The sequence below is a fragment of the Anabrus simplex genome, chromosome 5, assembly GCF_040414725.1.
Source record: "Anabrus simplex isolate iqAnaSimp1 chromosome 5, ASM4041472v1, whole genome shotgun sequence".
NCBI classification, from domain to species: domain Eukaryota; kingdom Metazoa; phylum Arthropoda; class Insecta; order Orthoptera; family Tettigoniidae; genus Anabrus; species Anabrus simplex.
In genome coordinates this window covers 210,562,161-210,587,199 of record NC_090269.1, presented here as the reverse complement: position 1 = coordinate 210,587,199, position 25,039 = coordinate 210,562,161, and the positions used below count along the sequence as shown (strand labels likewise).

General features: G+C 37.3%; 1 protein-coding gene across 1 annotated transcript in view; it reads left to right on the top strand.

The window, feature by feature from the left end:
• Positions 1-25,039, top strand: part of LOC136873921 (periostin) — a 176,913-nt gene that overhangs the window by 135,693 nt on the left and 16,181 nt on the right. Inside the window, exons 3-4 of the mRNA XM_067147273.2 lie at positions 3,407-3,703; positions 17,561-17,770. Of these exons, the coding sequence (XP_067003374.1) occupies positions 3,407-3,703; positions 17,561-17,770 (507 nt within the window). The remainder of the gene's footprint in view (positions 1-3,406; positions 3,704-17,560; positions 17,771-25,039) is intronic.

Below are 25,039 nucleotides of genomic sequence, written 5' to 3'. Positions count from 1 at the left end.
AACAATCTGGTGCATCCTTTGACTGATATGTGTGTCTTAATTACAGCGTGTTCTTGTACTCTGTGTGCAGTTACAGCTGTTTAATAAATGAACTATGGATATTGCCTGTAAGAGACAAGGACAATCCTATGTGAGTCGAATGAAGAAACTTGTGCATACATGTGGAGAATTATCTTTGTCTCCATCATACACCTGGCTTCCTCTCCCTTCCTTCCTCTTCCCTGAAGTACGGCAGCGCTTTGTGCTCTGGCATAGCAAATACGGCAAATTCGTCAGTTTGAATCGCGCGTCCAGAAGTAATAAAGTAACCTCATTTTCTCGAAAAGAACAATTTCCCCCACCAATCCAATCGTACCATCACTCTTAACACGAATTTTTTCTTTGTCGGTATAGCTCTGATATACCCTGTATTCATGCAATACCTTTAAAAAGATATTATTAAATAACTCTTCTAACTTGAGTGCTGCTTAGCATATTCCCACTGAATTTAAGGCTGTTACAAAGTTCTTGTACCATAAACATTTAACCAGTCTCTTTCATGATATAGATGTTGATTCCCATAGGGAAACTGAAATATTTGTCCTGAATGAGTAAATTTATAATACCAATATAAACGGTCCGTTATTGGACATTATCAATTTTCCAGCTAACTCATTCCTGGTCTATCCATCTTCTGTGAGCTCTTCCATGCGGCCTGATTCCATTTACTTTTCCTTGCACAACTAGTATTTCAAGGATTCTCGATCTAACAAAAGTTGAGAGTCGATTCAGAATACCGAGGAATTATATCTTTTCTCCGTCCAAGGTATTCGTAACGTCCTCCGCCAGCACCACACCACATTTCATATGCGTAGATGCACTTTTTGTCCTTGGTCTTCGCTGTCCATGATTTAATTTAATTTTTTAATTTCGTGTGGCTATTTCTAGCCGAGTGCAGCCCTTGTAAGGCAGACCCTCCGATGAAGGTGGGCGGCATCTGCCATGTGGAGGTAACTGCGTGTTATTGTGGTGTAGGATAGTGTTATGTGTGGTGTGTGAGTTGCAGGGATGTTGGGGACAGCACAAACACCCAGCTCCCGAGCCATTGGAATTAACCAATGAAGGTTAAAATCCCCGACCCGGCCAGGAATCGAACCCGGGACCCTCTGAACCGAAGGCCAGTACGCTGACCATTCAGCCAACGAGTCGGACGCTGTCCATGATTCACAGAAGAAGACTGAAAATACTAAGACACAAACCAGCAAGTTTCTTTGTGTTTTTACCGATTGTTCGGTTGTGCCATATCATTCGGTGCTTATCCATAGCATCTTTTCCAAGAGCAATTCTTCTTCTATCCTTCTTGCAGCTGCCAATGTTGTTCAGCAAGGTGGTAAGATAAACAAATTCATTAATAGCATCTAGGCCTACTAGATGATCATTAAATTGGAGCTTCTTTCCTCTATCAACAACCATCACATTGGTTTTGCTGCAGTTCACTTTGAATCCAAGTTGAAGACTTTCATTTTCTACCCAATGCAAGTTCATCTTCACTGCTAATAATGATGTTATTTGTTTTACGTTCTGCTAACTACTCTTTTACGGTTTTCGGAGACGCCGAGGTGCTGGAATTGAGTCCCGCGGGAGTTCTTTTATGTGCCAGTAAATCTACCGACACGAGGCTGACGTATTTGAGCACCTTCAAATACCACCGGACTGAGCCAGGATCGAACCTGCCAAGTTGGGGTCAGAAGGCCAGCGCCTTAACCGTCTGAGCCACTCAGCCCGGCCATCTTCACTGCTTGCCAATAGAATAGTATCATATAAAAGATGCAGATTCTGTAATATCCTTCCTCCACTTGACACTCCACTATGCCAGCTGTCTAAGCCCTTTCACATGATGTATTCCCCGTATATATTGAACAACAGTGGGGGACAGACTACAACCTGGTCTCACTCCTTTTGATACTTTGAAGGCCTCTGATAAGCCACAGTCCAGGTTAACTTGGGTGGTGGTGTTTTCATATAAGCTTTTTATCAAAGCAGTAAGATGAGGAGAAACGCCCATTTCATGCAATACTTCCAAAAGCTTACACTTACGAACACTGTAAACTACTTTCTTGTAATCTGGAAACCAAATTAGCATTGGTATGTTGAATTCATACATTTTTTCAATGAGTTTTTGCATGTTAAGTGTCTACTGCCATCTGCCTCGGCCTTGAACAAAACCTTCCTGTTCTGAAGGATTTTAAATGTTTATGACTCAAGAACTTTGTAGCATTAATTTCACTGTAGGTAGTTACACTGGTCAATTAGAGTATGGTTCTATCGTCGCCATAAGACCTATCTGTGTCGGTGCGACGTAAAGCCCCTAGCAAAAAAAAAAAAAAAAGTATGGTTCTAGTGTATGGGACCCTCACCAAGATTACTTGATTCGAGAACTGGAGGAGATCCAAAGGAAAGCAGCATGAATTGTTCTGGACGATTTCTGAAAAATGAGCAGTGTTATGAAAATATTGCAAACTTTGGGCTGCAAAGACTTGGAAGTAAGGGCATGAACAGCTCTACTAAGCAGACTGTTCCAAGCTGTCAGTTAAGAGATGGCTTGGAATGACATTAATAGATGAATAAGGTTGAGTGGTTTTTAAAAGGAGGAAAGGTCACAAAATGAAGATAAAGTTGGAATTCAAGAGGACAAATTGGGGAATATATTTGTTTATAGGAAGAGGAATTAGAGATTGGAATAATTTGAATGTTTGATACATTTCCAACTTCTTTGATCATTTAAGAAAGTAGGTAAATGAACTATAGGGATAGATTACTGCACTTTTGTGCATACAATCATGTGCTGTGGATACCTGCTGTAGAGTCTCAATACTTTGTGTTGAGTGGGACCAACACTAACTCATGTTTTCAGAAACTTGGATTATATGCACAAGCGGAAAATTTCAAAAATTAGCATAATACTATGTCCACAAATTAGTCAAAAGCCAAACTAGGTGTATTTTTTAAACCAAATTATAATTTAAACACTTGGGCTAAATCATAGGAAAAGAAATTGAACATGTTCTACAAACAACTTGACTGAAATTCCTATGAGTTCAGACAAATTGAGAAGGGTTTAAATGAAACTGACCAACATTCTTTAGTTCTCCAACTCATTATTGATGATAAAGGACTCGTGGCCAGTCAACTGTCATCCTACTGTTATAATAACATTACATACAGGGAATGGAGTGTCAATGAATTTTCAGGTCTTTATTATTACCTTATATTGACAAGATACAGTTGATTAATAGTAGTTCGACATATTTCATGTAGTTTATTTTTCAAATGATTGTAAACCTGTGATATTTCTTGTTGGTTGGTCCATACAACACACCCTCTTTCCTATAAATGCACAGTGTAAATAAAGATAGTTTCTTTGCAGGTACACAGTATGCTAACGGTGCCAAGGTGGAGATGTCCATGGTGGAAGTTCCGCATGGCATCTTGGTTGTGCTTGATGACTACTTGTTCCCACAGGATCTTGACATAGGGAACCTCTCGCCACTGCCTTCTGCAAGTCCTGCATCACTAGTGAAGATTAGTGTACCAAGTGGGCCTGGACATGACAATTCAACATTTGTGGAGAATGTCAGCCAGGTTTTGTCCTTCCTCAAGAGTGGTGTGAGAGTGTTCAGAGACTTCTTGTCGCGCTCCAATGTATCCCATCTTATTGAGAATGGTAAGTACTGAGAACCTTCAAACAATGGGAATTATTGTAGAAAAAAAAAATGCTCAGTATTTGAATTCTGCAGAAAGAAGGAAAGTTTTGGTGTTCAGTATTGAGTTACTAGTTGCTATCAGTGTATGGCGCAGCATAAATAAAAGAAACACAGGTGAAAGACAGTGAAGTATTAGGTAGGAACATGGTTGAAAGCACATGTACCCACTAGATTAAGCATTAGAGATGAACGAAAAAGCCTCCTGCTCCACCTACCTGGCTGGCAAGTACAGTGAGCTTGTTTCACCAGTCTTGACACAATCAGGTCCAGCTCACACACCTGACTCACAAAATTTAACTACGCTCTCTTGCATAGTGGAGTTTATCCAACTAACATAGGAATAACTAGAGGGAAGAACAGAAAATCTTATGAGTGTAGTGTGAGGGATCAAAGATTTTGCATGGAGTTTTCTTATCCCTTTTTGGGACTACCTACTTACCTGTAGGTGTGAGCAAACCTTTTCTATGTGGAAGTTCACAAAATCAAAGTATCATCATATTGAGGTTTTAAGACCAGATGACCTTCCTGACATCAACTTCATCAGAGGAGTTAATGAGGTGAAATTAATGGTGTGATATATTTTGCATGCCAGGGAATAAGAGTAAACAGTAAGTCATGTAATATTGGGTCCTCATAGTACAAGTCACTGATTTAATTTCAAACAGTTAGCAGAAGGAAATTACGGTATTATTAAAAAATGAAAACACAATTTTCTGAAATACGTATGTTGATGTACTCAATCAATCAATCAATCAATCAATCAATCAATCAATCAATCAATCAATCAATCAATCAATCAATCAATCAATCAATCAATCACCACTGATCTTCATTTAGGATAGACTTCCTATCAGTCATTTACCTAGTTTTTTCTTCAATAATTTCATAGAATTTGGAAATTTATCGAATACTTCCCTTCTCCCCCAATTTATTCTCTTGAAATCCAACTTTATCTTCATATTGTGATCTTTCTTTCTTTTAAAAACACCACTTGGACTTGTTCGTCTATTAAAGTCATCCATACCATCTATCCATTGACAACTTCGAACATACCACTTAGTTGAGCAGCTCATCTCCTTTTTCCCAAGTCTCCCCAGACCAAACTTTGCAACATTTTGGAAACACCACTCTTTTTTCAGAAGTCATCCTGAACAAATCAAGCTGCTTTTCTTTGGATTCTTTCCAGTTCTTTAATCAAGTAATCCTTGTGAGGGAACCATACTTTAATTGTGGTCTTACCAGAGACTAACATGCCCTCTCCTTTACATCCTTATTATAGCACCTAAATACTCTCATAACCATATGAAGAGATCTGTAACTTTTATTTACAATCCTATTTATGCGATTGCCAACCATCATTTAAAAAAGCTCAATCAATTTTTATTGGTTTATATTCATATTGTGCTGTGTAAGCTATGAATCATCCTTTAATCCTCAGGACTTAGTACTATTATAGGTACTAGTAGCTGAAGTACCCATTGTTGATGGGTTAATTACTTAGCACGTGCGTAATTATTAATATATTTTTTGTTCTTAAGTTTATTTATTGTCGCTTTAGCTTAGAAAGTCATATTGTGACATTCATAATTATACATAGAGGAATAATTACATTGATTACATAGTTACAATTGCAAAAATAACAATAGTACATATTGATCAGATAGTGATTGCATGTCATTGAATGGGTTTGTTTGTCTAAAAAACTTAATGATTGTTTTGACACTGAGTATCTTTGTTCAAGATGTCACATACACTATTATTCTGGTTTAAGTTACACAAATGTCATTGTTGATCGTATAGATGGCATTCTAGTAAAACATGATCAACAGTTTTTCTTTTTTGACAGGTGTCACGTATTGGTGGAGGTTTCTTAGAGAAGATAATTATGTGCATGAGTCAGTTTGCTATGGCCTATACGTATTCTAGTAATGAGCACTTGTTCTCGACACTGGAGGAATGAAACATCAAATTTTTCTGTAGATCCATGCCTGATATCATGGAGTCTTGTGGGTTGTTTCCGTGTCCAGTCAGTTAACCATTGTCTTCGGTTCTTTGTAGTAAGAAAAGGAGCAACATCTGTGTGGGGAATTAAGAAAGTTTGGATCATGTAGAGGAAGACATGTTGCTTCTTTAGCTGATATGTCAGCTTGTTCATTGCCTTTCATGCCCTTTTGTGAGGGAATCCATATTATGGTAACTTCCTTTCCTTTATTTTTCACAGTATTGTAAGTCTACAGTGTGTCTTTGACTAGTGTATTCGAGAATGATGCATTTTGAATGAGTTTTGCTGTTGATAAAGAATCACTAAGGATTAAAAAAGGTTCTTTTTTGGGGGAACTCTTTATGGATTCCATAGCTTTTAGGATAGCATACAGTTCACATGTAAATATGGAACATGTAGTTGGTAGTGTATACTTCATTGTGCGATCGGGGTGGACAACAGCACAGCCACTACCGTATTCGGTTATAGAGCCATCAGTGTGTATATAGGAGTGTGTCTGGGCAGACTTTCACACTTTTCAGATAGCATTTTTTTAAATACGGTACTGTCGGTTGCTTCTTTATTGAATTCACTTAAATCTAATATTATTGGTGGTGGTTCAGCTTTCCTTGGAGAAAATGTGATGTCTCTTTTAGTTCTTGAAGCAATCGGGGGGACTGAAGAATTTATTTCCTGTATGTATTGCGTAAACCTAATGTCGAAGGTTATATGAGGCGGTCCGTTCCAAAACTCGTCTTATCCATCATAAGTAATTTTCAGGAAAAGCGAAAAACCTGTAATTTTTGTAAAATAAGTCTCACTTGTTTAAATATATTACGACGCGTTCAAGTCCAAAGTCATAGGGTCGTCTTACTGAAGAATTATAAATATAATTAGTAGAACGTCAATAAATTATATTTGTATTTTGGATAAGACGAGTTTTGGAGCACCCAAAAAAATTCAAAATATATTACCTCACACAACTTATTTTTAAACAAGAAAAGTGAAAGGATTGAGAATATAATGTTGTAATAAAACTCACCAGTACACTCATGCACCTTTTTTGCTATCAGTATAATGATATTCACAAATAAATTAAACACAGCAGTAGAATTCTTCCTTTATAGGCTACACTGCATTCACAATAGAAGTAACTTGAACAATAAAACATCACTTTGTTGTAAATCAAACTCCCAAATCTGTTCCCTCCTCTTGAGATCCATCACAAAGAACTTCTGTTTCTTCAACAAGATTGTTTTTGTCTACAGAAATTGAGGTGAACAGATTCTTATAAAAAGAAAGCAACTCATTCCTATCCCAATCCATTCCAAAATGCTTTTCAAGCAAACTTTTTACGTCCTTTACTTTGGCGGGATTCAAGTTTACTCCTGGCAATAATTCAGGTGGCATTAGTATATCTCGCAGGCGTTTTCCCTTTTTCATTACAGATTTTCCTAAACCGATGTCTGAGTTGTAATGAGGTTCTCCCCATAAGGGTGACATTTCCCAGTGAGTCTTTGCTGATAACAAATCGTTTCACTGAAGAAAATTCAAAGTGCCAAGATGCAGGCATTTTCATCATATTTTCAGAAAGCATTTTCCAATAGTTCACCGAGCAGTCTCTGCCAGACTTGAAGACTTCATCATGTTTGCTAAAGATGTCTTCATATTCTGCTGGATTACAGATTATAGGGCATTTCCGTATCTCTCTCTCTCTCCCCCCCTCCTCTCTCTCTCCCCCCCCCCCCCCTCTCTCTCTCTCTCTCTCTCTAGACTTGAGCAAATACCCTGTCAGAGGGCAGATATGAGTGGCCTGTCATAGGAGAGCTGTGTGTGTCAAGAAATATGAGCACATTGCAATCATTGTAGATTTGCGGTTCTGTCCTCCGCAGCCATCCGCACTAATTCATATAGTAGTGAAGTTTGACAAATCAGTTTGTGATAATCGATGGTAAACTGCAGATGACGTTTCATTAGACCCCTTGTTGAATTCATGCTCCATCCATGTGTATGTAAAAACATTCACCTATGTCAACTTGGCATGTGATGTACCGCTCACAATGGTAAAATTATAGGTGTACAATTGGCGACTGTAATAGGCAATTTGATCTGGAACTTTTGGATTCACAAGATTCTTTTGGCAGTCAAATGAAAATATTGCCATGCTGTCCCTTTCTTCTTGGAGCTTTTTGAAAAAAGCTGCAGCGCTTAGTTTGTGTACTCTAAGTTCCAAGATTAAATAATTCTTCAGTGATACCTTCGAACTTTAAAGTTTAATTTTCTCCTTGAGCTCTATGCACTTTGAGCAAGCATCAGTAACTGGTGTTCCAAATCCTATGTTGTAGCAACGCATAAAAAATTCACGGAAGAACCACCGCTTCACCCTGAGTTCTTCAGGCGATTTGTTGTTATACATTTTGTAAAGCTTAGCGATGCTTAAATTTCCGGGTAGATACTGTCTGACCGGTGACTTTCCGCGGCAATAGTGACTTTCACAACACTGCAAACTTTCAATGAAATGTTTCACGGAGTGCCTCTTTTCAGTGTACTCTGGTTTGATCCTAGCTCCTCCCCTCTTTTCTGTTGGAAGTTTCCCTGTTGTGAAGTGATTTCTGGCAATCCTCTGAACCTGATCTTTGCTGACATGTAATACATTCAAGAATGTCTTTTGGCAGACCTGAATGTTAAACTGTTCTGTATTAGCAAGTTTTATATACCTTCCACAACAAGAGCAATATTTTCGGTCATCTTAATACACTCTATTCACAGCACAAAACTGCATGAAAGACTAACACAGTTCAAGAATAACTCAAAGAGTGGAAAGACTGGCATAAAACGCGGGTAAATTGTAGCGTGAGTCACGTGCTGAAATTATCCGTTCCTATTGGTTGATTGTATATGGCGAGTTTTGGAATGGCAAGCGCCGTGGATAAGGCGAGTTATGGAACAATAGCCTAAGTTTGGTGACAGATTTCTATGGGAAAAGGCGAGTTTTGGTGCTTAATTTTGTGTTAGAACGATCACAAACATCACCAGGAAGGCAATGCTACCTCTAACTCATTTAAAAAAAAAAATGGATAAGACGAGTTTTGGAACGGACCGCCTCATATGTCTATTTTGTTGCAGGGAATAGCGTTGAAGCTGTTAGCATGGGAAAACATAAGCATGTGCTCTGGAGTGTGGAGAGGCTGCTATCTTTACTGCATAGTTGATAGTAAGTTGTTTTCTGCGAGTCCGAAGCGGGGGTTCATTAGCTTCCAATTAATATACTTCAGATCGCGCTACTTTTGAATGCTCTCAAGGCAATCCTGAAAGATGTGTTTTGAATCGGATCAAGCATTTCAGTGAAGATGCTATAGCTGAATTGTATATAATAGAACCATAATCCAGTTTGGCGCGAATCATGGATTTGTAAGTGCACATTAATACATGAAGATCTGCTCCCCAGTCGTTAGCTGCCAATGATTTGAGTACATTAATTCAATGTAGGCAATTTTTTTTTTTTTTTTTTTTACATGAGAGTTCCATGTTATTTTTCCATCAAAGGTCATTCCTAGTATTTTTATTTCATTTACTATCTCAATTTTATTTCCCTTGAGGTACAATTCTGGGCAGTTACTATCACTATTTTGTTTGGAAAATAAGATGCATTTAGTTTAGGTTGAAGAAAGGTAAAGCCGGTGTATTTTTCCCATTTAGCAGTATCTTCAAGAGAATTTTGTATAATTTTTTGGGTGGTTGACAGGTTGCAAACTCTGCAAAAAATAGTCATATCATCAGCAAAGAGGCAGGTCTTTACCGGAGGGTTAATGCATGACGTGATGCCATTTATAGCTACTAAGAATATAAATATCTAGGCAGACTGCAAGGAGATGTTGTCCGTAATGAAAGGCATCCAGGATTTCTGACTCTAATACTACTAAGGTGTCAGCTGTTGAGTGAAACTGTCAGAAGCCACACTGTTCTGCAGTGAAAAAATTCTGTTGTTCTAGAACCCATTTTAGTCTTTTATTTATTATTTTTTTCCATTAGCTTGCACATAGTGCAGGTTACAGCTATTGGTCAATAGTTATCTGGTAACATGTGGTCGCAGCCAGGCTTAGGTATTGGAATTACAGTACTATAGCTTTTCTCCAAGTGACTGGAAAGATTTTCTGTGACCAAATGAAATTAAATATGTCAGTGAGGAGGAAGTTCTTTCAAGAAGTCATATATAGGTAATATCATCAGGACCTGGGCTTGTACTTTGACAGCTATTGAGTTCAAGTAGTAGTTTTCAAGTAGTAGTTCAGTAATTCTGATTGTAGCATTGGTCAGCACTTAGATGGATATGTGACTGTAAACCAGGATAATTTTCATGAGAGGATAAAAAGAGGATAAAAATTCTTGTTTATAGTTGGAATCACTTTAAATTTTTGCAAAGTTCTCTCCTAATATATTTGCAATATCATGATGTGTAGTTGTAACTGATCCAGGCATTTTATTGAGGGCTATGATACGTGAGGGTTTTTTAAGACCTCTTATTTTTCATAGGTGTTTCCAAATTGTGTTTTGTGGAGACTGATGAGAAAGAGATGACACGTACGTCAGTCAAGATGCTTGTTTACTCTCTTTTATGACTTCTTGGGCTGTAGCACAACTTTCTTGGAACAGTAATTTGTTTTATCGCTTAAGTGCAGCCAGTATCCAGTTTTCTGGAGACAATGGGTTCGAACCTCACTGTCGGCATCCCTGAAGATGGTTTTCCATTGTTTTCCATTTTCACACCAGGTAAATGTTGGGGCTGTACCTTAATTAAGGCCACGGCCACTTTCTTCCATTTCCTAGCCCTTTCCTGTTCCATTATCATCATAAGACCTATCTCTGTTGGTGCAAAATAAAGCAACTTGCAAAAAGAAAGTGGGATGGTGTTTGTACTTGTAGAATGCTTGGTTTTTCTTTTTAATTGCATCTTTACAGGAAACATTCCACCAAGGAACTGATTTTCTGTAAGTTGTATTGTTGGTCCTTGGTACAGAATTTTCTGTGGTTTTAAGTAGGATATTGGTGAATTCTCTTACAATATAGTCAATGTTGTAATTTTTGAAATGGGTAGGTGGTGGTAATCTGTATAACTCTGCCTTAATTTTTTTTGTATTCTTGCCAATTGGCATGTTTTAGTATTCCATTTATTTGGGCATACATTTGGGTGGGGCTTGTTGTTTTCATTTATTTTGATAGGAAAATGATCACTTCCGAAAAGGATTTTGCTACCTGATGATGTATGTATCATTGCTGCATCTGGAGTACTCAGACATAGATCTATAGTACTAAGAATAATAATTTTGTGTGGCTATTTCTAGCTGAGTGCAGCCCTTGTAAGGCAGACCCTTCAATGAGGGTGGCCGGCATCTGCCATGTGTAGGACACTGCGTGTTATTGTGGTGGAGGATAGTATTATGTGTGGTGTGTGAGTTGCAGAGATGTTGGGGACAGCACAACACCCAGCCCCCGCGCCATTGGAATTAACCAATGAAGGTTAAAATCCCTGACCCGGGCGGGAATCGAACCCGGGACCCTCTGAACCAAAGGCCAGTACGCTGACTATTTAGCCAATGAGTCGGATATCTATAGTACTAAAAGTTCCATGTGGGATATTGTAGTGAGTAGGACCATTCGAGTCTATTAGGATTAAATTTTCAGAATCTAGCAACGATTCAATTATTCTTCCTCTTGTGTTAGAATAAAGTTGATGTTATGGAAGTTAAAATCGCCTAAGAGGAGGAGTGGTTTAGGAAGTTTATTTATCAGATTTACTAATTCATTTAAATCCATGTTCTGGCTTCTGGGCAAATAAACATTACAGATGCATAGGGAAAATGTTAGAAAGACTGTAACTACTACTGCTTCCAAATTGGTTTTCAGTGGTATTTCTCTTTGAGGAACATTGTCACATATGTAAGTAGCAACCCCTCCACTTGCATGAATGGGATTTTTACTGTTCTTGTGATATGCTGTGAAATGCCTCATATTAGCTACGTAGTTATTTCGAAAATTAGTTTCTTGTAAGCAAATTTTGGGTTGGTGTTCATTAATAAGTTGTTGTAGACATTCATATTGAGAGTAATATCCATTAATATTCCACTGCAGTATCCAAGAATTCATGATGGCTTTTAAGAGAGAAGTATTTACAAGATTTGATCCTTATCAGTTATTGGAATTGTCTAATCTGGGGCAGACCTATTGCTTTCTCTGTTCATGGCAGTGAGTAGTTTCTTTACAAGCCTTGTACTCTGGTTTATAATTTTTTTGTCTTGATAGCAGAGGTGTAGTTTATGCTGTGTCTCAATGAGGTCTTCAACATGGGAAGTATAAGATAATGCAATAGGTAAGATATTTGTTGCTGATTTTCCTTTTTTTCTTCTTCTTCTTTGCGTTTAGGCCATCTGTAGACCACGGTGCTTGTGTTCTAGCTGTGTTTTTGTCGTCGTCTGCCCCTTTTAGCATACTGGATTGTGTTCTGTGACTTTCCTAAATCTCTTACTAAATTTTACAAATATTATAAAACTGCATTTAACTTGAAAATTATGAAAATTAATATTCATTAAATAAAATACACACTCGTCGGACCTTGTACTCACACTTACTTGTTACCTGCTTACTTACACATACGTTATTTGAAGGGCGCCAGCTGCCACTCAGTGCAGCAATAATAGAATGAGACTCTTGACTATCTCTAGGGTGTGGGGTAATAAGCTTACTTTTGACAACATACCATATAAGTTCTGGGAAAAGGAGATTGGCATTCGGTTTCCCCATTAATTTTGAGGTTAAGATATTTTACTTTCATTGAAATAAAACCATGAATTAGTTTGATAGAACAATATATATTCTTTAAATAATATATCAAAAAATAGTGAGTCTTGTTGCGATAAAACAGATGAGAATATGAAATTATGACATTGCAACTGAAAGAAACTAGGCATGAATTTGAATTCTTCTTGACCGGATATTTAACAATTTATACGAAATATTTCCCTCACTGATTCACTTGACTGTACCTTCAACACTTTTAGTGTAATTACGACGTATTCCTTTGATCTGGTGTTTACTGTAGATGTGTCACGCCTAACTTGGTGATACATCCTTGTGACTGCTTCTTCTCCATATCATCTGACTTCTTTGTAAGTCAGTATGGTATTACCTCATTGCAGGTGGTATCCCTCTCTGACTCCATGGTAAGCCCTTGCGTCCGTGTCTTCCACTAAGTGACGGACCAACTTTGGCCTCACTCTCTCAATGACCAATAATTAATGGCTCACTGAGTCTTCTCCATCTCTCGTTCACACTCGTTGACTGACCGACTGAGGCCTCTTCATCTAGTAGACTTGTTCACTGTACTGCTTCCCTTTAAATAATGACTGACACTACAATATGCATCCACCTTTTATAGACGTTGGTTGACACAGCTACGTAATATCCAGAAATAACAATGACATACTCCCACAATGCGGCAAATATTACATACAGTTGTGAAACCGCCGCCAGCTCGTTGGGTTTCTCAAAGAAAGTGAGCTCAGTGCTAACTAAATACGATGACATAGCCATGGCGTAGCAATGACTTGGCAGAATCGCCAGTAGTATAACAACATAACGACGTCACATCCACATCTGATACATCGAAACTCTCACTGTACAGGTATTTAATGATAATCTACATATACGTATATATGCATACACTCAATTACAAATACGCATGCGACAAGCTTTGCGTACTGGAATTGAATAATAATTATAACAAAATAATAGTAATCTCACAGATGAAATAATAATACTGACATAATAATAATAATAATAATAATAATAATAATAATAATAATAATAATAATAATAATAATAATAAAATACAGATATCATCTTGTAACGGGATTTGAACCGTTACAGTTCTTAGTGGCCTCTTGAGCCTTCCTGTTGGCCCAGTATTCCTTCATTTTCTTGCTGAATTCTTTCCTGCGCTCCTCTGACCAATTCCCGGCTCCTTTGTGGCTAGCTGATGTAAGGGATGTTAGGAAATACCATTAAACGGTATGCATTTCTGTCAGTAATGGCGGCTTGATTAATATTAAGCTCTGCAAGATCTTTGTCCACTTGTTTGGTCCAGGGGAATCCAGTAGCTTTGCCTTTGTTAGCAACCTTGAAGATCTTATGGGATAATCTATTAGGATCCATTCTGTATAGGTGTCCATAGAAAATCAGACGTTTTCTCCTGATGGCATCTATGAGGTTTTCTTGATGCTGGTAGAGCTCATTGTTGGGTTTGTACCATCGCCTTCCATCTGGTAGGATCCTTGGCCCTATTATTCTTCTCAGGAATTTCCGTTCTCGCACTTCCAGGGCTCTCAGTGGGTTTTTTTTAGTTAGGGATAGGCATTCTGCTGCGTAGAGGACTGATGGTCTGACTACTGCATTATAGTGTCTCAGTTTTACATTCTTTGATAAATGCTTTGAGGCATACAGTTTTCTGCAGGCATGGTAGGCCTTGTCTAATTTGATTCTCATTTGTTCAAGTTCATATAGGTCCTCCGATATCCAATCTTCGAGGTACTTCACATTTTTAGCTCTCTTGATGTGTTTTGTATCACTGACTCCCATTGTTGTAGGGGCATCTTTGATGTTGTCATAAATTCGGTCTTTCCAATGTTGATCATGAGGCCCGCTTTAGCTGCTATAGAGTGCAGTGTTTGAAGCTGCATAGTGGCCTCATGCATGTCGTTTGCTAATAAAGTAAGGTCATCAGCAAAGGCCAGGCATGAAATCCTCAGGTTGTCTGATTTAAACCCCATTCTTAATCCGGTGTATGAAATTAAGGGATTAGCTTCTATTACTTCCTTAACAGGAAGAAGTTGTTCTTCAAGACCGAGGGGATTTAATACCATTAGTGTCTTCTTAGGCTGTTTAACATCTTGGGTTTTATGTGATCCTAGAACAGGAAATTCATCATCCTTTTTATCATCTCCCAAGATAGAAGAATTATCTAAGAAGGAATTATCTGCCTTGGAAGTGTTATTTGAAGAGTCACTTAGAGGCAAGGGTCGTTTTATTCCTTGAGGTTTAGTTATGAGTGATTCTTTATTTGCTTCATATATTGGGACTGAAGTGTTCAAGTTTAATGAGACGTCCTGTTGAGGGAGGTTTCTAGAGAAAAAAGATGTTATTAGAATGTTCAATAATTTTCTGAGGGTCAGTAGTTGGCTGAGGATTCATAGTTTCGTTTGCTGGGTTGGAGGTGTCCTCCTTGGAAGAAACTCAATGTTGATTAGGTGGCTGATTATTTTCTTCTAGAGTCTCAGGTAGTGAGGGACATACTCGGGCCAGGTGACCTCCTTCTTTGCAAATAAAACAGGTGGGAACATCTGAGGAAGTGTAGATCCAATAATGGATTCCTTCAAAATATATTTGCAGTGCATTCGGTAGTTTATTGAAATCATGAGATTTAACATATAGTTGTCAGCAGAAGCTAAGAATGTGTGTGGATCCTAGAATATTAATTCCAGCCTTTAGGCTGGATATAGATGACATTGGTTTGATACCCAGTTGTTGTAAGTGTTCTTCAGTGACTGTGTTGCGTAAAATAGGACATACATTGGATAGTATCACACTGTTATTTGCGACAATTAATGGTCTGAGAGTGAGATCAATATTACTGATTCTGATTACAGGGTGATTGAGTGACAATTCCTGAACAGTTTTCGTGTTTGATTGGAATGTGTAAATTCTTGAGTTTGAAATACGAGATATATAACGTATGTTAGCTGGATCTGTTATTTTTCCTACAGCAAGGACATAGTTTTGTATTGGGATTCTGTCGTGAGCATCACTAATAATAGCCTGTTTTTCTTTTTTTTTGGTGTTAACTGCATTACGGAAGCATAACTTATCTGAGACTGCTTAGATACATTATATATAGAACTGTTATAGAACTGTCAGTAAGGTAATGTACAGACTGATTTCCTTGGTAAGAAGCCATTTCTTTGAGTGTGGAAGGCTTCGAAGCCTCCCTGAATTACGATGTTCAACTGTTGGTTATTAATGTCCTAACGGTTTTCTACACATAGAACAGAAAATAATAAAGTTCACTCTAAGTAAATAAAATTATGTCGAGTCCAGTCCTTGAAGTTTACACTGAGTCGTAATACTCACATTTAGTCCAGTATTTGTGTTGAAAAAGGACTTGAAGTGTGTTTATTTAGATAAAAATCAGCACACATCAATAACATGTCTGTATTCATTCACTGTCACCTCGATCCTCTATATTTTTTGTCCGCCCTTCATGTTCTCCAGATTCTGAGGCACATAAGTGGGTATTCCTCTCCCTGTCTGCTTGTTCTGATGTACTCACTTCCTTCTTCTCTGTGGCCCTTTGCAGTTTAATATTGTTTTGTATTATTTCTGATCTTGATTTGATCTCTCTATTCCGGTATAAAAGTAAGCCAAGTATTGGGTTCCAATATTGTAGGCCTTCACATCTAGTTTTCTTCCGGCTCTGTGATATTAGGGCATCTAATGTAAAGGGAGTCCTTCATTCTTTCATGACTCCCTCTTGTTTTAACCCTCAAGCGATCGTTCCTTTAGGATGTTTTCTCATTTGTTACAATTATCTTCTCAATTTTCCGTGTCAATATGGACCAATGACCACCTTAAGAAACATGACAAAAAGCATTGTCATTTAACATTTGAACAATATTTCCATGTTAGCAATGCTTGGGTTTGATATGTACTGAGCATGGAAAGTCTAAATTCATGAATTCTTTTATCATAGTTGGTACGTTAAAACTGTATTAGACATAAATGTTCAGAAATTGTATTCTCTATAACTTTTTGTTATGTGGTACTTTTTGATAGGACCAATAAAATAGGTACCGTATTTAAAAATTAAATTTTAGGCAGCTTCCCCTAAAATACCATTTCATCCAGTGTGAATAAAATTATTTATAGCTAAGACTGTAGTGACTTATTCCTAACTTTGCATACCGGGTTTCATTAAATTCTGATCACCCATTTTCTCGTGGTTATGCATGCATACATACATACATACATACATACATACATACATGACGGAAAATTAAAAAGTGCAATAGATTATTACATTCATCAAGTCATAGTTGTGAAAAGGGAGAAAGAGGACAGCATGCACTTTGTGTCCAAATTGCAAAAGGAATGAAGGCCCTTTTGTGATTTTAGGATAACATTTACTATAAGTATTGTACCCTTTAAACTTAAAGAATATAGTTTTCCAAAAAACAAAAGTAATAAAGAACAAGCCACTGACAAGTGCTACAGTGTACAATATGTTGGTTAAACAAGGATGTAGGTTTGTGTGATTCATAGAAAAGAAAAAAACTGGCTGCATTTTAACAGAATAAGTGCAGTCTGTTATTACTGGTACTTGCCTCTGCCTACAGTCAGTTCTTCTTCTTTTTTTTTTTTTTTTTTTTTTTTTTTTTTTTTTTTTTTTTTTTTTTTTTTTAATTAAATGTATGCAGATATTATAACTTAACTTTCTATTAGGCAATCTATAAAGTAGGCATAGTTGTATGTTAAACAGTTAAATTTAGTTTTTTTTTTTTTAAACTGTTGCATTCTGAAATTGGAGATAATTACTACAGTGTTCTTGAAATTGTGGCCACTGTTTCCATTTACTCATTTTTAGTTACATACTACCACCTCCTTTAAAGCCACTTTAATCACTGCTCCTTTATGTTCATGCTATTTGAAGATACAGTCGATAAGAGATTGTAAAATGCTTACTTTCTGTGGTAAGAGAAATAGCTTAAGAAATTGTATTTCTCTGTTGTAGGTGAGGAATATACTGTGTTGGTCCCAACAGATCATGCCTTCCAACGCTGGCATCCCATTGACTGGGGATTTTACCCATTTTCTGTGCCAGAGTTTACAGAAATGATACTGACCAACCATTTCGTCCATGGCAACTTACGTCAAGATAACATCAAGGATGGTCAGAAAGCAGTCACATTGGGTGGAAAGGAGATAGAGTTCTCAAGGACAGGTTAGCTGTGTTCCATGCCCTGTGTTTTTATTTCTAGATATATATCCCCTTATGATAAAAAAAAAATTGTCTTTTTACATTGGGTTGTCTACATATATGAGCATTAACAACCTGGAGGTGAAAAATGCAGGAAAAGAACATTACTTTTGATGACTGGCATCTGATCGAGAAATCTTCGAGAATAGGATGTCACAGAAGAGTTAACTACTGTATTTCTTCAAGGCATTAGAGTCATCCTGTATTATCTATGACAGTAAAGTTCGTAATTTATGTGAAGAAAACATTTCTTGGTAAGTTGGATAGCATTTGTTACAGATGAGAACAGTGGACTATTGATATTTTCTATACAGTATCTATTTAGTTGCTGGTTAAGTTACTTTCAGTTCTGTTCCTCCATTGCACATTAGGTGAAAATTATTGATTTACTCTCTAATTAACAGAATATCTAAAAATGCACGCTTGCTACTAAATGGCGTGAATCCCAGACAAATATGATGGTGAAAATCTTACTAGAAAATTAATTTTAACAATATTTGTTGTACAATGCCATGAACCTTGGTACAAATAATTGCATTTTTCAGACAAGGCTGTGTTCCAGGTGAATGGTAATGTTGATCAACGTAACTGTCATTATTATGCAAAGAAAATCCTAAAATTATTGAAAAGAAGCATATGAAATGGGAATCAGTGACAGTTTGGACAATGATTGGATGGGAAGGATTCCTAGGGATGTGAATTTTGGTAGAGACAGTTAACGGTGAACAGCATTGTGAAATCCTCAATGAAGTTGTGGTGCCAGCGATGCAAAGTGCTCAGCACCAACGTTGTGTATTCCAGCAGGATGGTGCACCCCCTCACTACGCTATTGCAGGGAGGGAATTACCAACAGGTGGGTGGGAAGGAGAGGGCTGACAGGGGCTGACAGAATGGCCATCTCACTCTCCCAATCTCACAGCCTATGATTATTGGTTGTAGGGGCATTTGAAGGAGAAGGTTTATGCTCGAAAACCACGAGACATCGACATGCTCAATGAGGAAGAAATTCGTGCTGATGTTGATGTTTTTGTTGCATTGATCATGTCAGGCCTTGACTTTCTAATGGGGTCATTCTTTTTATCTGTAAGAGGGATAATTGAACATAAGCAATTAATCAAACAAATAGCTGTATTTCAGACTCACCTGTAAGAAATGAACAATAAATTTTTCCAGGTATGTCAGTCAGAACTAATTCTGCAAACTTACGATCATAAGATGGATCATAAAATGTCTGATTCCAGTCATAAGTTTACATCTATTGGACATAGGGTTGCCAGATTTCTGAATGGCAAATAAGGAACACTTCCATTTCACTGCCATATAACGCTAAATTATGGCACCATAGTCGTGATTAAGAGAAAAGAGCAGGGTTATATTAACAAGTAAATACCGGTAATAATATAACAGCGTCAGCATGAAATATATAGGTACTTAAACTAATAGTGCGTTAGTCTTTACATTGATGAACATTTCACAAAGTACTTGTCATTTGAAGAAGCAATTTGTAACAGTTTCTTATTCAACAAAACTTTCTTGAGAAATTCCTTACAATTCTCATCATAGTTGAAGTATACAAGAAGTCCATTTTTTATTAAATCTACTGAGCATCTGTTTCTGTCATCTCTCCATTGTATTGCCATTACTGAAAACACTCTTTCTGTATACCTAAGCATTCGATGGAAATATATTTAAGACAAACTTAAATACCATCAAAATGTTCTTCAGTTTTTCTGGGCCAATTAAACCGCTGATATATAAAATGGAGGAGATTCGTACTCTACATGCCCGCTAGTACCGCTAGAACACTGCCAGAGGCGCTGTTCTCAACTGTGATGGCTGATCATTGGTCAGGTCAGCATACAGAATATTTTGATCATAACCGTGCACTGTTTTTATACTATACTATTGTCTAAACCATGATATTTTTAAAAACGGAACCTTGGGCGTGCGGTTTAAAGGGTGCACCGTACGCGGAACAAAATGAGAAGAAACCGTATTGTTCCGGGCAAAACCGTACATCTGGCAACCCTAATTGGACAAGGTATGGTTATCTTAAAGGTCGCAGACAAAGGTTCTTTCCTGAACATTCTAGAAAATTGTTACATCCATGTAGAACAATATTCCAACCCCAACTAAAACCTTAATGAAATGTACAAAAAAATGTAATATTTAATTTAATGTAATCATCCCAATCTATAATGAGCATAAATCCATCATGAAAAAAAAAAAACTCCAACATTCCCACCAGCATCACATCACCCCTCCATTCCCCTCTCACTTCTCCTTCCCCACCTCTCCTCAAACCTATACTCAGTCTGTGTTTCAAGCTCGCACTCGGTGTGGCGCACATTACCGCCTGAAAGGATATCCATGACGCTGTAAGGTGGGGGGGGGACAGCTGATTCATATTGACAACTGTCTACTTTTCATCAGTTCCGATGGTACATAGTGGCCCCCTGAGCCAGCCTTTATAAGATTTGTAAAAATATTATATCTTAATAGAACTTGCTTATAATCCACTGAATTTCAAAAGTATGACTAATTGTTCCACACCTACAGTTTTGATAATGTGCCATTTGACTTTAAGAACATTTTAACTACTTCCATACAATTCATTTCCATATTTGTCAGCAAATCTTTGCAACCTAACGACTACCAAAGAGTCACGATCTTTTTAAAATGTTCTTGTTTCATCATATTTTAGTTGTACTGTATTTGTACTTTTTCAGTGTTTATTATATTTTTATTAACTTTTGCCAATTTTGTGTGACTGTGAATGGCTGAGGATGATCTTATTTTAAGGGTCAAAAGTCCCAAGATATTTTCAATGAAAATATACTGGCAGATTATATTAATTGTACCGGGAGGTACATCTCGACGCTGCGCATTCAAAACTAGCATCTAAAAGAACTCCTCTATCAATCAAAAGTGAAACCAATTATACAACAAGTTAGAACTTTAATCAGAAGATATCTCCACTGAAAACTTAAGTAATTATTTAGTCATAAAGTTTCCTAAACTGAATGAATTTCTCCTTGTTTTGTTTGCCATCCATCAATAAGTTTGGACATTCTTCCATAGATGACACTACCAAAATACTATGATCATGCACCCTGGTGCAAAGTGAACGAACTTATAATTTAAATAAGTTTTGTATTTCTAGGTTTTTTTTAACTGATTGATGTTCATTTATTTTTGAGTTGGCAATATTTCCTTTTGATTTCCACCAGTTTTGAATCTAGCCAATCCCTAATTTCTGTAATTAATTTTTCACTTATCACAGGCTTCTTGTTCGATTCTGAGTGTAACTTTGAAATTGACCATTTAAATGGAGAGGGTGTGGCTGGTTTAGTCTCGAACCTTCCATGAGAGTTTGTAAACTGTGGCTTTTCACGTTTCTTGGCCAATTGATCGTCATCTTTCTGAATGTGCGTGTTAAGCAGGAGGCGGGTGGCCTCTTCGTCGAGAGCCAGAACATCTAAAAGGTAATGGCCACATAGCTTAATTTTTTTCTTGCTACCTCCGCAGTTTAAACCGAGGGAAAGGTCCGAATCTTTTCCTATGTAACCTACTTTTCTAAAATGTAACTTCTTCTGGCTAATGTAAAAATTTCATAAATCTTTAATTGTAAATCGGGGATAGAGAGTGATGTACCCTCTCGAGCTCCCCTTCACCTTGGTTTGAGGTGACTACGTTTGTAACTTTTCTTCGGTAATGTGTTAAAGGCATCACTATACGAGTCACCTCAGTAGTTTGGGAATAGCCCCTGTTTCATCGGCCTAGAGCCCTTTAGGATTTTAAGGTTTCATTATCTGGAGCGCAGTGTTCGCCTCCATTCAGTTTGTGTTTCGGGCCGTTTACTTAACCTGTTCCTTTTATCAAAGGCCCCATAGGTTGGGTATTAAATACCTCTGTATAATTATTTTTCAAATTGTAAGTGGTGCCTTGAAATGCCAGAGATTGTAAGCTGATGTTGCCTTGAGTAGGCTTGAGAAATTGAGAGCCTATTAGATCTTTTCCAAAATGTTGTAAGAGTAATGAACGCCTCTTGAAGGCTAGATGTTGTGATTTAAGGAGGAAGTGCTCTTGAATCAGGGGATTTCTGCCCCTCATTAAATAATACCTCTTCCTTTTGTAAAGTTGTAAAACTAGGGGCTTTAAGCCCAAAGTGTTAAGGTTCTGAATCTTGGATTTTTCCCAATCTTATTTAATGATTGCTATTTGTACCTGAAATATCATTATGAAAAACTCTTAAGTTTGAAGTTCTAAAAGAAATATAAACTTTGTTAAAGTTTTAAATCAATTCTTGATCTCGTAGATAGATCCATTCACCCCGGCACCTTCTTTAACCTCTTTCTGCTCCACGGGTAACCCCGGAACATTAATCATTAAATGTCATATTGAATATGTGAACACAATTTATACCTCTTTATGTTATTTCATTTTTATTTTTAATATTTTCATTTTTAATATTTTCTTTTTTCACCCTCTTTCTCCTTCAATGCCGTCCAGCTCCATGGCTAAATGGTTAGCGCACTGGCCTTTGGCCACAGGAGTCCCGGGTTCAATTCCCGGTGGGGTCGGGAATTTTAACCATAATTGGTTAATTTCGCTGACACGGGGGCTGGGTGTATGTGTCGTATTCATCATCATTTCATCCTCATCACGACACGCAGGTCACCTACGGGTGTCAAATCAAAAGACCTGCATCTGGCGAGCCGAACTTGTCTCGGACACTCCCGGCACTAAAAGCCATACGCCATTACATTACATTATCTTCAATGCCAATGGAGAATTAAACATCATCCAGAGGGTCACTATTCATCTCAGCGACCCTGAAAACTATGGCTTCAACACTAATATAGGTCGTTTACAATTATTTCTGCATATTCCCTACCACTTCCTCCTGACGGGTATTAGGGTTGTCTTATCCCACTTCCCCTCACAGCATTTCTCTAGAGATAGTATTAAATCATGCTGTATGTGTACCAAGTTTGGTTTGCCTATAGATGCCTGCCATTTTAAATTCACTATCTAGGTCAAATGTTCCACCTGTTCAATACAAAATGAAAATCCACAACCTGTTTCCAGTCATTTGACTGGGTCAGGAATGGAATGAATGAATGAATGAATGAATGAATGAATGAATGAATGAATGAATGAATGAAGCCCCATCTAGCGGCGAGGATACGAATTGGAATTTTGCCGGCTGCCGAAAACTGTCGCACTCCTGTGGGGCAATGGTTAATGACTGACAGATAAAATGAAATGATATTGGAGAGTGTTTCTGGAATGATCAATACAAAGATATAAAATTTAAATCTTATATTTTACATATTACTTATATCATATGATGCCATTTTTATTCATTTAACTTCACCAATATCTCTATGTAAAGATATTGCTCCTTAACTATGTACAACCTGCTAAATTGTGCCTTTTAGTGACTTGATTTTATGATTCCTCAAAGTTGAACTTAGAAATCTATCAATATCTGATGATTCACCAGCAAGAATAAAAAACAATGAAGCAAATCGGTCCAGTAGAATGGCTGGACAGACTGGTCAAAACTCTTTTTAGTGAACACTTTTAATAGGTAGTTAACATACAACTGGTCAGAGGAATTATAAAAGTATTAAAGGCATCTAAAGCGTGAGTGATGCAGTATCATTTATAGATCACTAGCAAATGCCCACAGGGTTGCCCACGTTTATTAATTGAACCACGTTAGATTTTTTTAAACCATTTAATTAAATACAAAAGAAAAACTATATTTATAAACATACATCTTTTTCACTGTTAGTATTGGTAGTTTTCTACTATTTCACCCCCTTTCAACCCCTTCCCATAGGGGTGTCTTACCCTATAGTTTTCTTTCCCAAACAGTAAGTCATATGAGTATCATGTCTGGTTGAGAGCTATGCTGGAATATGCACACGTATATCCATGATCTCGGTCATTTTGGACATTCCTTTCATCCCTTCTAACTCCCATCCCAATTGCGAATGAACTTGGCTCAAACAGCATCCAGAGTGTCACAGTTCATTTCTGCTACCCCAAAGACTATGAACTTGCCACTAATATCGATCTTTCTTTTGTTTTCTTGTTTTGTACATTTCTCCCCTTCCTTTATGGCTGCTAGGGGTTTCTTGCCCCTTACAGTATTTTTTTCCAGATATTAAGTTATATGTGTTTAGTTGAGAGCTATGCTGAAACATACACACACATTCACCCGTAATCTCTGTCATTTTCAACATTTTCTTTCTTCACTCTTTTTCATCCTCTATGCCATGGGAACTGAATTTGGACTTTTCATTTTTATTGCTACATTTATTTCCTTATAACATTAATGTAACTTTAAGAGGGTTTTGAAGATGTCATGCTTATTTTTAAATAGAACCAAGTTTCCAATAACAAATAATTGCATCAATTCATTGAACTGATAATAGGGCTGTTATTATGGGGTTCTTAAATATTAGAAGAAGCAGAAGTAACATTTTAAGAAATACATCATAATCTTTACCAATGACATGAAAGATATAGACTGCTGAACACACCCGTTACAGCGCCCCTGGTTGAAGCAAAGTGAACTAACTGTTGCCTATAACTGTCATGATGACTGCCACTTCTTGGCCTTGATATTTAGCCGTATTATCAGTTCAATGAATTGATGCGATTATTTGTTATTGGAAATTAAGTTCTATTTAAAAATAAGCATGATATCTTGAAAACACTCTTAAAGTTACATTTATCTTACACTGAAATAAGCTTAGTGAATCTGGTAGGCATTTGTGTTTTTATAAGAATTACGTATGTAGAAGGATGGATAATTCGGCATCATACACTAACAAGAAAATCATGCACTACAAGAAGACATGTTATACCTGCAGCAGTTTATTCAGGAATTCACACGTGTTGAGGAAGATACCACTCCCTTTTAATTATGTACCTTCAGTTTCATTCTGGTATAATTTGTGAATTTTGCTCCTTGCTCAAGTTTGTTACGTTTTATGCATCTTGCTACTTATGGCTACTTTATGTGAACAACTGTGCAATAAACAGAATATATGTCCGCTAGTTGGGGCGTAGAATATCTCCACGGCATCCCCGCCTGTCGTAAGGAGCTACTAAGTGGGGTAACCCTAGGCTCTAAACTTGATACCACCGGACCCCCTGGCTGAGTCGGTCGGTCGGTTTTATCTTGTATGCCTTTTGAAAGACTGTAACAACATA